General features: G+C 38.8%; 1 protein-coding gene across 1 annotated transcript in view; it reads right to left on the bottom strand.

Annotated features, from left to right (window-relative positions):
* Window positions 1–278: 278 nt before the first annotated feature.
* Window positions 279–14174, bottom strand: part of TENT4B (terminal nucleotidyltransferase 4B) — a 44427-nt gene continuing 30531 nt past the window's right edge. Inside the window, exons 4-12 of the mRNA XM_080411223.1 lie at window positions 13986–14106; window positions 12852–12959; window positions 9532–9660; window positions 8053–8266; window positions 7057–7183; window positions 6854–6957; window positions 5265–5452; window positions 4544–4708; window positions 279–3222 (exon numbers count right to left, since the gene is read on the bottom strand). Of these exons, the coding sequence (XP_080267349.1) occupies window positions 3043–3222; window positions 4544–4708; window positions 5265–5452; window positions 6854–6957; window positions 7057–7183; window positions 8053–8266; window positions 9532–9660; window positions 12852–12959; window positions 13986–14106 (1336 nt within the window). The 3' untranslated portion in view covers window positions 279–3042. The remainder of the gene's footprint in view (window positions 3223–4543; window positions 4709–5264; window positions 5453–6853; window positions 6958–7056; window positions 7184–8052; window positions 8267–9531; window positions 9661–12851; window positions 12960–13985; window positions 14107–14174) is intronic.

Below are 14174 nucleotides of genomic sequence, written 5' to 3'. Positions count from 1 at the left end.
AATTATACGTTAAGAACCCTTTACACATGTATATTCTTCCACTTATTCTCAGGCATACAGACTCTGCTTCAGCTCTCCTGGGAGGAAACATGGCAGACCAGGCCCACTTGAACAAAACAAGCTTCCAAATTCCAGGCAGAGGGGCCCAACGCTCAGCTGCGGAAGCACCCAGATACTACACAAAAACGTTACAAAGCGCCTTGAGCAGTCTGCTCTTTCCACAGTACTGTGAAGGAAAAAACAGGGTAAGCGTCAAGAATGGTGATAAACTGCAGTAGTTAGATTAAACATTTATTTTCATATATTCACAAAATCTTCACAAAAGTATTTAAACTCAAAAAGGAATTAGACTTGAGTCAAATACAGAGATGAAATGTACAAGACAAATGAGCAGGCAAACTAAAAGGTCTTGAAAGTATTTTACTTCAGATTGAAAAACGAACAGTTCAACTGTTCTGTTTAAATAAAGATTTGCAAGATATACAGTATTTTATGAATACAATGCTGGTCATTTGAGGCAATGTAAAATACCTCAATTTTTCCTTCATGCTTTTTTTTTTTTTTTTCTTTTTTTCTTTTAGAAAGATACTGTTTACCAAAAAGAAACTTGAGCAGTCCAGGAAAAGCTATTTTCCATTAAATTTATGAAAACCATAAATTGAGGCAAACCTAAGATTCCCAATGGAATCAAGATTATCTTCCCGCTACCACCACCTTAAAATTATCACATGCTTATTGGAACACTAATATCTGCACCCTAAGAGTACATTTGCTTTCAACAATGAGGGTGATTCTTTTAAAAACACTTCAGTGTGGTAAATGCGATACAGATCTTTGTAAGCTTTAAGTTTTGGAACAGTTTTGCTAATAGCAGCTAACAATACTGGATTAATATAATTTATAAATAATTGTTCCCTAAGCGGTGAACATAAGTCTACACATTCACAATAATCTAAAACAAAATAAATACTGTGATTATGCATAATGTGGTACAACTTTTACTAGTTTCTATGAACAAAAGCTCAACATCTTGTTGATAAAATTATCTGATCAAATTAAAATATGAAACTAAATTTTTTTAAAGAAAACATTGTCAAATTAACATCACTTAAGCTTAGTGTTTGAGTAAATGTTACGACTTTTCATATCTTTGGAATATATATTTTTTTCCTTTTTGAAGTAAAACACTTTAACACATTGAAAATGTTTATTAAAGTGATGACATCAGTTCTGGTCTTATTCTAGCATTATTTTACTTTAAAAATCATTGCACTCCTTAGTGCCCATTAAAAGTCAGGTTGGTCTGTAGTATTCTGTAAATGTATATAAAAAAAAATTTCTAAAAGCTAATAGCACTTTTTATAAAATCATAATCTCCGGAATAGCTGCATCTAATACAGCCACATATGCAGAGTACAGACTTTCCTCTTTAAAGAAATAAGTGAAAGTAAATGCCACTTAACTTTCTACCGTTGAAGTGTCCCAGCTCCTGTTCCAAGCTATGCCTGTGAGTGTAATTACACATTTAATTTGCATTCATGGCATCAAACCGCAACCTAGACTTGTAATGCAACCGAACAAGACAAAGGTGGAGTTTAAATTAAATGGTAACTAGATCAATGAAGAAATAACATGAGATATGAAAGGTTTGGGTCTTTAAGGCAATACAAAATATATTTCATTATTTGTTGCTCTGTGTTGATTTTTTTTCAGTAATTAAGTGTAAATATAAAAATGCCTAAGAGGGGAGTGAGAAAAAAATACTTTAATTGTAAAATTCACTTAAAGCTTCAACAGTTATCATCTCCTACAGGAGTTAGCAAAAATATAAAAGACAAAAAAACCCAGACCTGGAAGGAGGAGGGAAGGCACAAACAAAGAGGCATGGGATTAAAGCAGCCCAGGAATGAAAACGTCTGTAACAAACCGAGTTTTGTTTGTGTGGTATTTTTAAACCGAAAAAAAAGAAGAAAACAATCACCATCAACAACCAAACAGGAAAAAAAAACCCAAGTGGCTTTGTATTTCTTTAAAAGAAAGGGTTGGGAGTGACCACTGAGGGGAGGAAGAAGGATGCAACTATAAAACCCCATTGCCTGAAATGATGGCACTCTAGAAAACAAGGTGAAGGTTACTTCTCCGAGATGACAAGCTCAGTGTCTACACAAAGTACATGTACACTTTATACAAATGAAAAACTTCATTTGCCACCATAAACCTTTCTTTCAGAGGAACAGCTTTTGCAGATCAAATGTTCGATTAAATCTTTTAAATGCCAAGAAAAGAAATTCTGAGCAATATAACTAGTAATGTCTCTTTATATGGATGTTAAGATGACAATTCAGATTATTTTCCAAACTAATCCTGAGAAAAATTTATGTTTACAATTTAAACAGTAATGTTATGTAAAAAGTATTAACAAATCCACTATTACAAATGTCAGTTTTCCTATATGGTCATCTATATATACACAATAAAATGGTAAGTATATGCAAAAATAATAAAAAAATCATGCACAAATTACTTTCACCTTTAAAGGCTGGGTTTCCCTCAAAATACAATTTTTTGCTTTTTTTTCCTATTTTTTGTGTTTTATTTGTTTGTTACCACCCCCTAGACACACTGAGTACTACCTCTACAGGTCAGCATGAGCTGATGGGAAATACATTTATTTTACATTCAAGCTTTTATATTCTAAATGACCCTGTTGTAGCATATGACTTATCAAATGAGCAGCCTTTTTCCTCTTTTTTTTTTAAATTTTTTTCTTTTAAAATTTTTTTCTTTCTTTTTTTTTTCCTTTTTTTTTGTTTTTTTTTTTTTTTTGTTTGTTTGTTTGTTTGTTTTGTTTTTTTGGGTTTATTTGTTTTTGCAGTGATCAATCTTCATGATCCGTTCCGTGGCGAGCTGGGAAAAAAAAAATGCAGTTGCTAATCAATGTCTGAACAGTCTGAAGCTCCGGAAGAGATCCAAGGAGTCACTATCAAACTATCCTGTAGCATGAGATCATTGCACACAGAAGAACAGTCATAAAATAGGCAACTATCTACAAAGGTCTGAAAGGGCTGCATCCCTCTTGTGTTTCCTCTTTTTGCCGTGGAAAAACTGATGGTGTGATTTGCTGCCTTGGTGTTGTTTGTTTGTGACTGAGGTACCGTGGCTTGAGTTTGTTGGACCTTGGAAGCCTTTGTTAGAAGAGCGAAATAACCGTGCAGATCCATGCTGTAAAAGAAGAACATGGCAAATCAGTGCTAAAAAAAAGAAAGCTGTGGCAATTACACAACCCTACTTCTGGATAATGAGGATGTTACCTCATGACAGTGCTACACTTGGAAAAAAAAAATGGATGTGGCAAAAGAAGCTAAGCCAAAAGCAGCACAGTACCACAAACCTTTCACTTTGGTGGTTGCAAAGAAATGCTCATCTCTAGACCCAAAACCATGCAGGTTGAGAGAGAAGAGCAGAGCACTCTGAATTTTGAAAAGGATAGAACTGTTCTATCGCTCCTACTTTGCAACCATCAAAAAAATGTTTTACAGAAATGTAAATCCATAATCTGAGATGACAGGTGAAGATTGCTCAAATCTCATCTTCTGTGCAAAATTAGGAGAACTTTTTTTTTAAGAGCAGGACTAATTTTATACCGCATCTTTGTTTACAGATGTAGAATATCTCACATTGTCACATTCACATTCCAGCACCAGAATTACCTCTGCGTAATAAGACAAACATGCATTCATGGTATATCAAAAGGCCTAGTTTGTAAACGGTCTCATTACTAGCTAGAGTTACATCGTCAGCCAGCAGGAGGCAAGTCTTGAGAATTACTTTTCAGGAATAACATTCCAGAAGATGCTAGACTATTTATCATTTATTAAAGAACTCCTAAATTCTGAAAAAGCGTAACAATTTAAAGCTGTATATATCCCAAATATATAGTATATAGAGGCAGACAGTATTTCTAGATGACCGAGTTGTCACAGAAGCATTCCTCAACATGAGAAATCCCCTAAATGCGTAAGCTCTGGGAGGTCTCATTATAAAGATATTTGTCTTTAGGTGGAAACAAGTGGGAATTTCAAGTATCAGCAAGGAATCTTCATCTCCCTTAATGAAAGACAGTTCAACAAGTATCAACAGCTAACTGAGCAGCGAGTCACAGTGTTAAACACACACTTCTGCTAATTGTTTTTCACTAAATGTAGGCAAGCCTCATTAGTTCTCAAATTCTGTAGCCAAGACTGAACTGACATGCTTTTGGGTGCAACACGGCTGTATACTTCCAGCAAATCCAGATTTCCCGAAACAAAACCAATCCAGTTTCATCTGTTTTAAGGCTGGGAAAGCCACTGTTGCAAACTCATCTGTGTAAGCTAAACAGAGAACCAGGTGATTTCAGATACAATCAGTACTCAAAGCTTTTTAGCGGGGTAAAGGGGAGCTGAAAAACAGCATTTCCTTTCCAGAACAAGCTACCCTTCCATGGAGGACATGTAATATTCGAATAATCTCTACCGTTGTTGTTTTCAAACATTCCACAAACCTGAGATTTGTTCGTGTTGCTGGATGTATTGGCTGTTTGGCTATTTTGTGTTTTCCCACTTGACTGAGAGGATTCCAGTGACACTTCTTGTGACCCCACTCTGTTTGTGGTAGATTGACGACAACTCAATTGTTTAGAGGTTTTGCAAGGTGTTCCATCAGAATCCTTCAGGAAAATGTAAAGTATTAGTGAGTTTTCCTACAAGTGAGTGTTCCCTTAAAAATAAAGCTAGCAGTGGAGAAACACTTAAAAAGTGATTGTTTTCATTAGACATTAAAATTGCTTCAATCCAGAATTCTGAGTAAAATGGACAGATTTAAAAATGTCTTGATGTATGATTCTGATTTGGGGATTTGCCTTTTATTTTTTAAACAGAATTCCCAAACAGAGTTTTTAAGGCTTTTTTTTTTTTTTTTTTTTAAGCATAAGGCTTAGGACTAGCAGTCCTTTTTCTGAAATACAGTTTTCCCTGAGAAAAAGAGGGCCATGAAACTTTTTATCTACTGTATTCACTTTCTATATGTGCTGTGTCAAAAACACACTGGAACTTACACGTGTAGAAATTGCATAAGAGGCAATACCTCATGCAAGTTAGGATTCTGAATGAAATAACTAACTAGGATTCCAAGCTTTCAAAATGTGTTCTGTAGCAATACAAATCAGAAAAAAAAAAAACAAATAAATTGTAAAAAAATAAAATCAGAAAAACTCCATTACTTACTACATCACTAGAGCTGGACAGCGTAGACGATGATGACGATAAAGGACCTGATGAAGAATTTGAAGAATGTTTACTAAGTGTTTCTGAAGTTTTATTTCTAGGTTTTCCCAGCGCTTCGTTCTCTTCAGCGAGATTATTGTTGCACTTGTCTAGCTGCTGAGTATCTACTATCAAGGTTACTCCGTTACCTATTAAAAACAAAACAGAAACATCACTACACATTAACTACTAAAATAGGTTGCGCTTTTTTAAAATTTATTTATTTATATACCCACTCAGGTATGGCACATCTATTATATCCAGCAGGACACATACAGACATTTGCACACTTACATACTTTTAATACATGCAGACACTTGTGTGTACGTATGGCATGCAGCAAGCCAACACCTCACCGAGGGTGCGGTGGTTTCCCAACAAGATCCATTAACGCACACTAAGAAAACCACCAAGCACTACCCACAGTTCAAGATGGAAATTAGAAAGCAGACATGGAAGAAGGCAGGAAGTTCAGATGTGCTGCTTCATAAAATTATTTCATGACATACTTCAACAGCACACAAATACATAGGTTTAAGTTCTGTTCCTACATGCCTAATTCTCAGAAACTCCCATTTTTCTTCTACTGGAGCTGCCAGGGTCGTAAGAACTCCCAGCAAGTCTCGTTGCTTTGTAGGATATGCTACACTGAAAATACAAGATACGGAACTCTCGTATCTCACTAACTTCTACCTTAATTTAAAAAAAAAATAAACTGGAACTTAAATCTAAACTCAATCTACAAGATGACTACTGTAACTGTCATCATTGTCTTCCTGATAAAGGATTATTTTTTTAAGGTTTTATCTCACATAAGACACCTAGGAGTTACCTCTGACATATAATATACATTTGTCGGCCACTAGCTGTATTTGTATGTAGAGCTTAGTACACACATCACAACAGGTAGCCAAGTATTACTCTGGAGCTTGTGGGACTGCAGTGCAGTTGTCTGCCATCGCCAGGGGGTACAGCAGTGCCACAAGGCTGGCAAAACACGAATGGCCCAGAAGCACACTGAGTTTACAAGGGCAGTGAGGGAAATCACTAACAAAAGCTTTAAAAACAAATAAACAAAATCCCAACATAGCCTGAAGACTGGGTAGCTGTGTCACTTTCTCTGATCAATCCCTAACAAGAGAAGACCTCTAGTTGGCCACATTCTAAAACTGAAGAGTATTAAAATTAATTTGAATTTGAAAACTTCCAGACAGCAGATCACCTACATCAAAAGAGGGTGGCCACTGGCTGGTGGAGTCAGAAGATGGGCAATGAAAATAAAGACAATTTTAAAGGGCATTTTCAGCAAGTTCTCTGGACAGATTTTTTTGTTTCCCTTTGTTAGTAACAAGAATTATGATTGGCATTTCAGGATTTTTCTGTGTAAAAGACTTATTCCACTTATATGGTCAATCCTGGATTAAATATTGCTTCTGCACACATAGACTACATTAAACTTCAAAATGAAAAACAAAAGAACAGAGGGTAAGGATTTAGATTTAAACTAGCAAGAATTTTCCCGCTATCAGCCAGGCTCAGTCAGAACCTACCATTACACGAAGACTCTGTCCGACTCTGCATTCCCCACTGCTTTGATATCCAGTCTCTGTACGTGGCCACTTCTTGCGTTACTCTAATTATTCTACCTAATATACTGTAAAGCAGGAAAAAAACAAAAACATCACCATGATTAACTCCAAGACACGCAAAATATAAGCAATTAATGTCTGAGATTTAGACTCATAACATTTACCTTTCTGTTTCGTTGTTAGGATAATATTTAGCTATTGGGGAAACTGCATGGCTCAAAACAACATAGGCATAATCAAAAGCCTGTTTCACTTGCATGGCACCATAGGAACTCCTCCCAACATCATTACCTTAAAATAAGAATATAATTAAATAAATAAGTAAGATTGAAACCATGGGTATCTCCATTCAGATAGGAGACAGTAGTTTTTAAGAATTGCTCTTACGTCCCAACTCGCTGCAGTTACCTCTTGTAGAATAGGATTAGCGATGCATAAATATTTGAAAGAGCTTAAAAGACCTATACATATTTACATGCACAGAAATTCAAAATAGCAATTCTCTGGGTAAAAGTCCAATAAAGAGGAAACAAAAATAGTAATAATCCTGTACCGCATCTATTACACGTAATAATACTGTCCTGATTACATTCTTCTAGATCAGAAATACGTTAACTCTTTTCTACGAACAGCACTTGACCCATCATTTCAGAAGCCACCCAATTCAACCAACTTAATGTGTAGGGAATGGTACGCAATGAAATCACTGTGTGTTTATATGACTTTACAGCACCCAACAGGAGACAGCGCGCAGGGGTGTACATACGTGATAAAGTGCAACTGTGACACAGGCAAGCACAAGCTTGAGAGGAAGCATGTGTACATACAGCGCGTCCAGCCCACACTCAGGCCCACGCCGCTGCAGCTCCGTCACTGTTACCACCGTGCACGTGACAGCTGTTTGGCGTGCCTTCTCGCACCCTGCCTCCCGACTGCAGTACAGGCATGCTCTCGAGTGGCACGGAAACTTTTGGTAGAAGCATGTCTTAAAAGAAAATTATTGTGTTCCACATGCATCGTGTGTTCACAGACGTGAATAAGGTGCTTCCATTGGGGTTTTGATGGTCATTCTATGCTATGCTTTGATTTAACTCCCCTAGATTAAGCATTTGCGCAACTTTTTTTCTGTCAATATGTTATATTTTGGGTTATAAGGATACCTGGCTGTAACGGATCTTCGATATACAGCATTGATGGTCTGTAGCCATCCAGCATGCTTTTTTGCACTTCATCCTTGGCAACGTAAGAGCCACCATCCTTTATTCGGATTCCAGTCTTCAGATAATTGAAGTGACGTCCATATAATTCAAAAAACTCTATTAAAAGAACACCATAGTTGGCATTTGGCATACAGGCATCTTCCCTGGGATGCAGCTATTAAGAGAGAAAAAAAAAAAAATTTCTTCAGACTTCAAGTGCCTCTAAGTGCCTTTTCTTTTTCACAGCAATTGTGTTCACACGTTTGGACACAATCACGAATAAAACATAATATACGAAGCAAACATATCTAAATATAGTATTTTCCCTTGAAAAAGCAGTTTTCTTTAAAGAAAGATGCTATCAAAACTTTCGATAAGCTAATTACCTCTTAAAAATAAGGCTGTCAAGTACTGCAGTTTTTGTATGTGAACTTTCAGTTCAGTAAGTGAACTTCCAGCACTAATGGCAGGGTTCTTGTAAAAAAGCAAAGATATTTACACTTCACAAACCTGGGTTTGCAATACAAAATACAGGCTTCTCATGTGCACAGCCGTATAAATGATCGCCTCTACTGCTAAGTACTCAGCCTGAGAGAGGACGCACAAAACCAGTTCATAACTGTAACAGATGCAAAACCTGACTTCTGTTTTTGCAGGAGCAAATGGAAATGCTATTAGTCAATCTAAGAAAAAATTGGGGTTGGGAGATATTTTGGTTTCTTTAGAAAAAAGTACACCTGTTGCCTTTACTTTTTTTGTGTTCAGTAGGCAACTGCATTAGCGGCCAGCAAACAGGGAGCTCCAGTTCAAGGCTCAGGTTTAAGAATAACTACAATCTGGAACAGACATACACATACACGCACACGGTTACACAGTAACATTTAGTACAAGAAAAAAAAAAACTAGGTTGATAAAGCCAGAACTCAGCTCCTTTGTATTTCTACAGTATTTTTCTCCCCTAGGCAGTACAAAGTAGATTTAGCTCCTGCATTTTCTCCTCTTAGATTTAACAGAAAGTTGTGAAACATGTTTATTTGATCTCAGCTTAAAAACCCAAACAAGCAAAATTCCATTGCATTCATTAAAGCATACAGGGTGTACAACTGGGAAAACAACTGCTATACAGGACAGCTGCATCTAACACTAACCTATGTAGCTCGTTCCAAGTAACTTGCACAACAGTCAAGTGATTTTACCATGAACGACACACGTGCCTGGTATTGATACACCAACGGATATTCCGAACATCTCTTAATACCAAAAGAACCAGTATGAGAGAAAGAACAGAAGACAGGTGGGATGTGTTGATTTTTAAATGAAAAGTGGGTGCAAAACCACAAACAGGATAGCCTAAATGATGAAATTTAAGGATTGGTTAAATTCCTTCTTAATGTAACGTCCTTTTGCACCAATGGCATCCATAGATTTCATTGAGCTTACCTGAAGGAAACTGACAGCCATTAAAAAAAGACTGTAAGAACCGATTCCACCTGTAAATACTTCATTAAGGTCCCTCTGCAACAGGAACTGTTTCAATACTAAAACTAGATAGGGTAATACGGGATATTTCTGAAAGAGAAAAACAGAGGTGTCAGGATACTGTGATGCATACACACAACATGCTAATAAAGCATATTGAAGCTGTCTGTTACATTAAGTCTCAAAGCGAAGTATAATTCTAACTTCTTTTTAGTAACATGGGAGAAGCCAAGGGCTCTGCCTGGAATCAATACTGTTATTTTACCTCTTCACCTCTGCTGGCAGCTATTAACAATAGAAAAAAAGTTATTACCTCATAAAATCAGAACGATTTCGCTTGAATATGAAAATACACTTGCTTTTCTCATACGAGTGAAAAGGAGAGTGAAGGAGATACCCACATCTGTAACAAAACCTTCCTGCTACAACCAGTGATATCCCAAAGAGGACCGAGACTCCTGTCCTGCAAAGACTTCCGATGCCCAGAGTTCCAAACAGTCCTCCAAAATCGCTACACCCAGGTAACATTTTTCAAAGGAGCTAAATCCTTACCTTTGGGTAACTGCTCCTGCAATAGCTTTGTCCGCATGGGTTCCCTTAGAGGCGTGCATACGCTGCACGTGCGGAGGACACGGACCTTGTGGACAGCAGTGGAGGCTGGGGCTACGCCTGCACTCTGTACACCCCCTCACAGGGGAGGGGGCAAGCGAGGCTCAATAAAATCACTGCTTTTATCAACACAGAGCTAAAACGTTCCTTAGCGTCAGAGATGTGGATCATGGCATCTGTGATCGCAAAAGATTGAAGGGAAAGAATTTCTCCAAGAACAACTCTGCACGAGTCTAAGGATGAGCAGCGGGAGCCCTACTGAACTGTACATCCCATGATCACTTTTTTGAACTACTAAGAACTTACAGTCACAAGCTGAAGTGTGGAGTATCAGTATATACCAAAATTCAAAGACAGGGTTTTTGTCAGGAAACAGCAAACCCTTAATTAAGGCTTCAGCTGCCTCAGACTTCCTACGTGAATTAGATGAAGAGAAACAAGCGTTTCCAAGGGTAATACTGAACACGACGCCTCAGCTCGGTATTCAAAGTTACGTGGGACAAAATAAGACCCAAGAGAATTCCCTGCAAGTGTTTTATAGAGAGGTCCTCGAGAACACCGATGGAAGTCAGCTTGACAAGCGCACATCAAGTTTTCTCCAGGTCCAACAAGCGACCCTCGGCAGCAGCGCAGCCACGACCTGCTGGCGTCAGGGCCCAGTGCCACCTCTCCCCGCCGCACCGGGCTCGGCTGCCCGCGCCCCAGGCCGGCTGTGGCGCAGCGTGGCGGCACAGCAGGGCTCGGGCTGCTGCCAGCACAGCTGCGTGGGAAAGCGCCACGTGGGAAGCCTTGCCGGGAGCCCCTCCGCTTCGCTCGGGAGCTGCTGTTCACCTCAGCTGTTCCCCTCCGTCTGCCTGAGCCAGGCTGCTGCGCGCCGACGCCGACCCTGACCCTGACCGCTGACTTGGCGGCGTCAGCCTGGCCCTCCTCACTGTGGCCTTGCCCGCCGGCCGGCCAGCAGGCTGGCCCTGTCACCACACAACCTGGGGCACCACGGGGCTGCGTCCCCGCCCGTGCCTGCCGCGCGGCCCCCGCTCATGCCATGCCCTGACCCAAGGCCAAACCTCCTTCTCCAAAGGGCTCCAAACAACCCGGGCAGCAGGAACACGCCAACACTCCGTAAGCACATGAAAACGCTTCCCAGTCGTCAAGGGAAGGCTACCCTCCCCCCCCCCCCCCCGAAATTAAGCAGCACACAGGCAATTTTGGGCAAGTATGCAGGGTCTTAGGGACTCACCTAGAAATAAACGTATACGCGGAGTGTAAGAGAAATACAGCCCCTGTGTTGCAGCAGAAAACCAAACACAGCCTGCCTGTCTACCACAAGGCATCACAACAATGTAAATGTTGTAAATCGGGGAAAAAAGAGAATGTAAAAACGGCAGTTAGCACCCAAATTCCAGGTAGGCATCTTACAACAGAGAATCTGGGTGGTTTTGTTCCCCAACGAGGAGCTACACAGCACAAAACTGTCGGTCTTGATTTAGCGGCAAACGGCCGGCCAACAAGAACGACTGTGCTCGTCGGATAGAGGCTGAGAGAGGAGAGGTCTCTGCACCCACCCCACCGCTTACCTCGGACGCGGGCACAAGGGGCCTCACAGCACAAGGTGCAAGCAGGAGGGCTATGTAAGCACACCGGTGAGACTAGCGGACAAGAACTCAGACTATCCTACTGAAATTAAGGACAGAGATTTTTCTCCCGTGTCCTTCTACAGGTTAAAGAAATAAGAGACTGCAGAAACAAACTGAGCTACTGTCATACTTGCTGCTAAATGTACATAAAGGAACAGAAGATTAACAATTTGAAGGCCATACATTCAACTCATTAGCAATTGAAAATTCCCCAAAATCTAGAAGACTTCTTGCAACTCAATGACGTTATTAAAGCAGATGTACGTCATTTCTAACCCTTAATGACTGAAAGTGAAGCGCTTACCTTGTTCAGATTTATGGAGTTTTCTGAAGGAGCTTTACCTGTCTAGCTAGTGAAATACTTTGATTCTCCTGCTGTCCATTAGTTTGGTTAAAAAAACAAAGCACTTGGTAGTAGAACAGTAATACCTAAGCACTTAAGACTGAGCTGCACTTCATCTCCCTACAGAGAACGTGAAATTCCAAGAAAAACTTTTAACTGCTTTTATGAGACATGTACTACGAGCGTTCAGTACCCTGAATAGGGGCAGGGAAGGGAAAATAGTGTAATAATACTTCAGAACTTTACGTACAAAAGCAAATCAATCCTAACAAAATGATCCCACATATTAAACAAAAATAACTGTGATGTATCTATGATACAGGTATTAGTGAATCCCTGAACAGCAACTTACTAAATTTAACTTATTCTACTTCACTGAATATTGCTTCAGCGTGCAAATGCTAATCTACAAAAAGACAGTTCCTACTTTCTCAGAACATGTGGTTACTTTAAGTTCAAGGAACTTGGTCATTGTACCACTGTAACTTCTCCATAGTTTCTTTGTACGTTTTACTGCCTTCATGCCTTTTTAGGGCAATATACCTAAAACCCAAGAACATCACACAGTAGTACCAGAAAACAAAAAATAACAGAGTGAAAGTCTGTTCTAGGAAGGATGCAATCAAAGTAAAACAGAAAATCAAATTAAGTCATCGAATATTCAGCTCTGTAGCTCTACTATAGTGTTGCCTAACCTTGATAAAATCTTTGATGAGCTGGGCTGCTTTAACCCCATTCTGTACATTAAAGCTTATATCAACTTTTACTTCAGTGAAGGAATCTGTCAGTTTGATAATAGGTACCTGCAAAAGAAAGACAGATTCAGTCAATATAGATTTCCAAGACACATTTGGTTTCATTCATACTCAAATGCAGCAGTAAAACTGAAATGCTTTATGAATGTGTAAAAAGAAGGTAGCCAGAGAAAACAGGACTCCCATCTATTTACTCTCTCCTTGCCAATCTGTTTACATAAACTTTGCTTTTCTAACTCATAAATGCTATTTTCAATTTACTAATGTGTTTAACAGAACTTAACACTTCATCTTCAAAGCGATTCATTTTAAATTGTTTTCAGTCAGTTCCTGGTGCAGAAGCATAGTTCCAATGGGAAAAACAAACACCAGAGGGAGACAAAAGCTTAAGAAATAAAGATAAATGGTATTAGATGCTCTTAAAGAAAAGACACACTCCTGTCATTGTGGGTCATTGGTTCCTCACCAAAATTATCTTCAAACAAGCAACACAAGATATTGAGAGCATTCTGACATATCTCCACCTGAGTGATTTCCAAGTTACCTCTCTCTGCTAATAACAGCCATCAATTAGGCACCGGTCTAAACCCCAGCACTTTACATACTCTTACAATTAGCACATGGTAGGAAGTTATAATGGAACTAATCCTACCCTGTGCGAGACATACCATTACATATTTATACAAGGCTGTACTTACTACTTCTATAGGAAAATATACTACATCTGCTGGCGTGCAGTAAGAAAAAATTAAGTAATTTACTTAGGTACAAACTCAGCTCAGAAATTCACAAGTCTAATCACATTAACTGCAACAACTGCTAGTATAATCTCACTTAAAAGCAAGTGGATGTTGTGGAATATGGAAAACCTGATGATTTTCTCCAACAGAAGAAATGCTTCTGTTGCAGCACTATTTATTTTGTCAGTAAAAAAACCCGTACTAAATAAAAATCATTGATTCTATTTCGAATTTATATATAAAATAGCTCCTGCTTAAGAAAATTCATCCTTTTAACCAAGATCTTTAGAAATTTAGCTTAGAATAAGGAAATACCCTCTTCCCCCAAACTTACTGTTGCTTTATCTAAAACCTTTACTGAGTTTTCATCTGCTACATTGTGCTTTCTAAGAGCTTCTTCCAGGGTCCAAAGAGGTAACGTCTCCCATTTTCCAAACACAACTAAATCAATATCACTGAAATGGAAAGAAAATAATACTCATTCAAATTAAAAGGCCAATACAGTTAAAAGAAAAAAACCCTG

Source organism: Falco punctatus, assembly GCF_963210335.1.
Source record: "Falco punctatus genome assembly, chromosome: 14".
In the NCBI taxonomy this organism is placed as follows: domain Eukaryota; kingdom Metazoa; phylum Chordata; class Aves; order Falconiformes; family Falconidae; genus Falco; species Falco punctatus.
The sequence above is the reverse complement of the archived record's forward strand: the minus strand, read 5'-3'. Positions and strand labels throughout refer to the sequence as shown.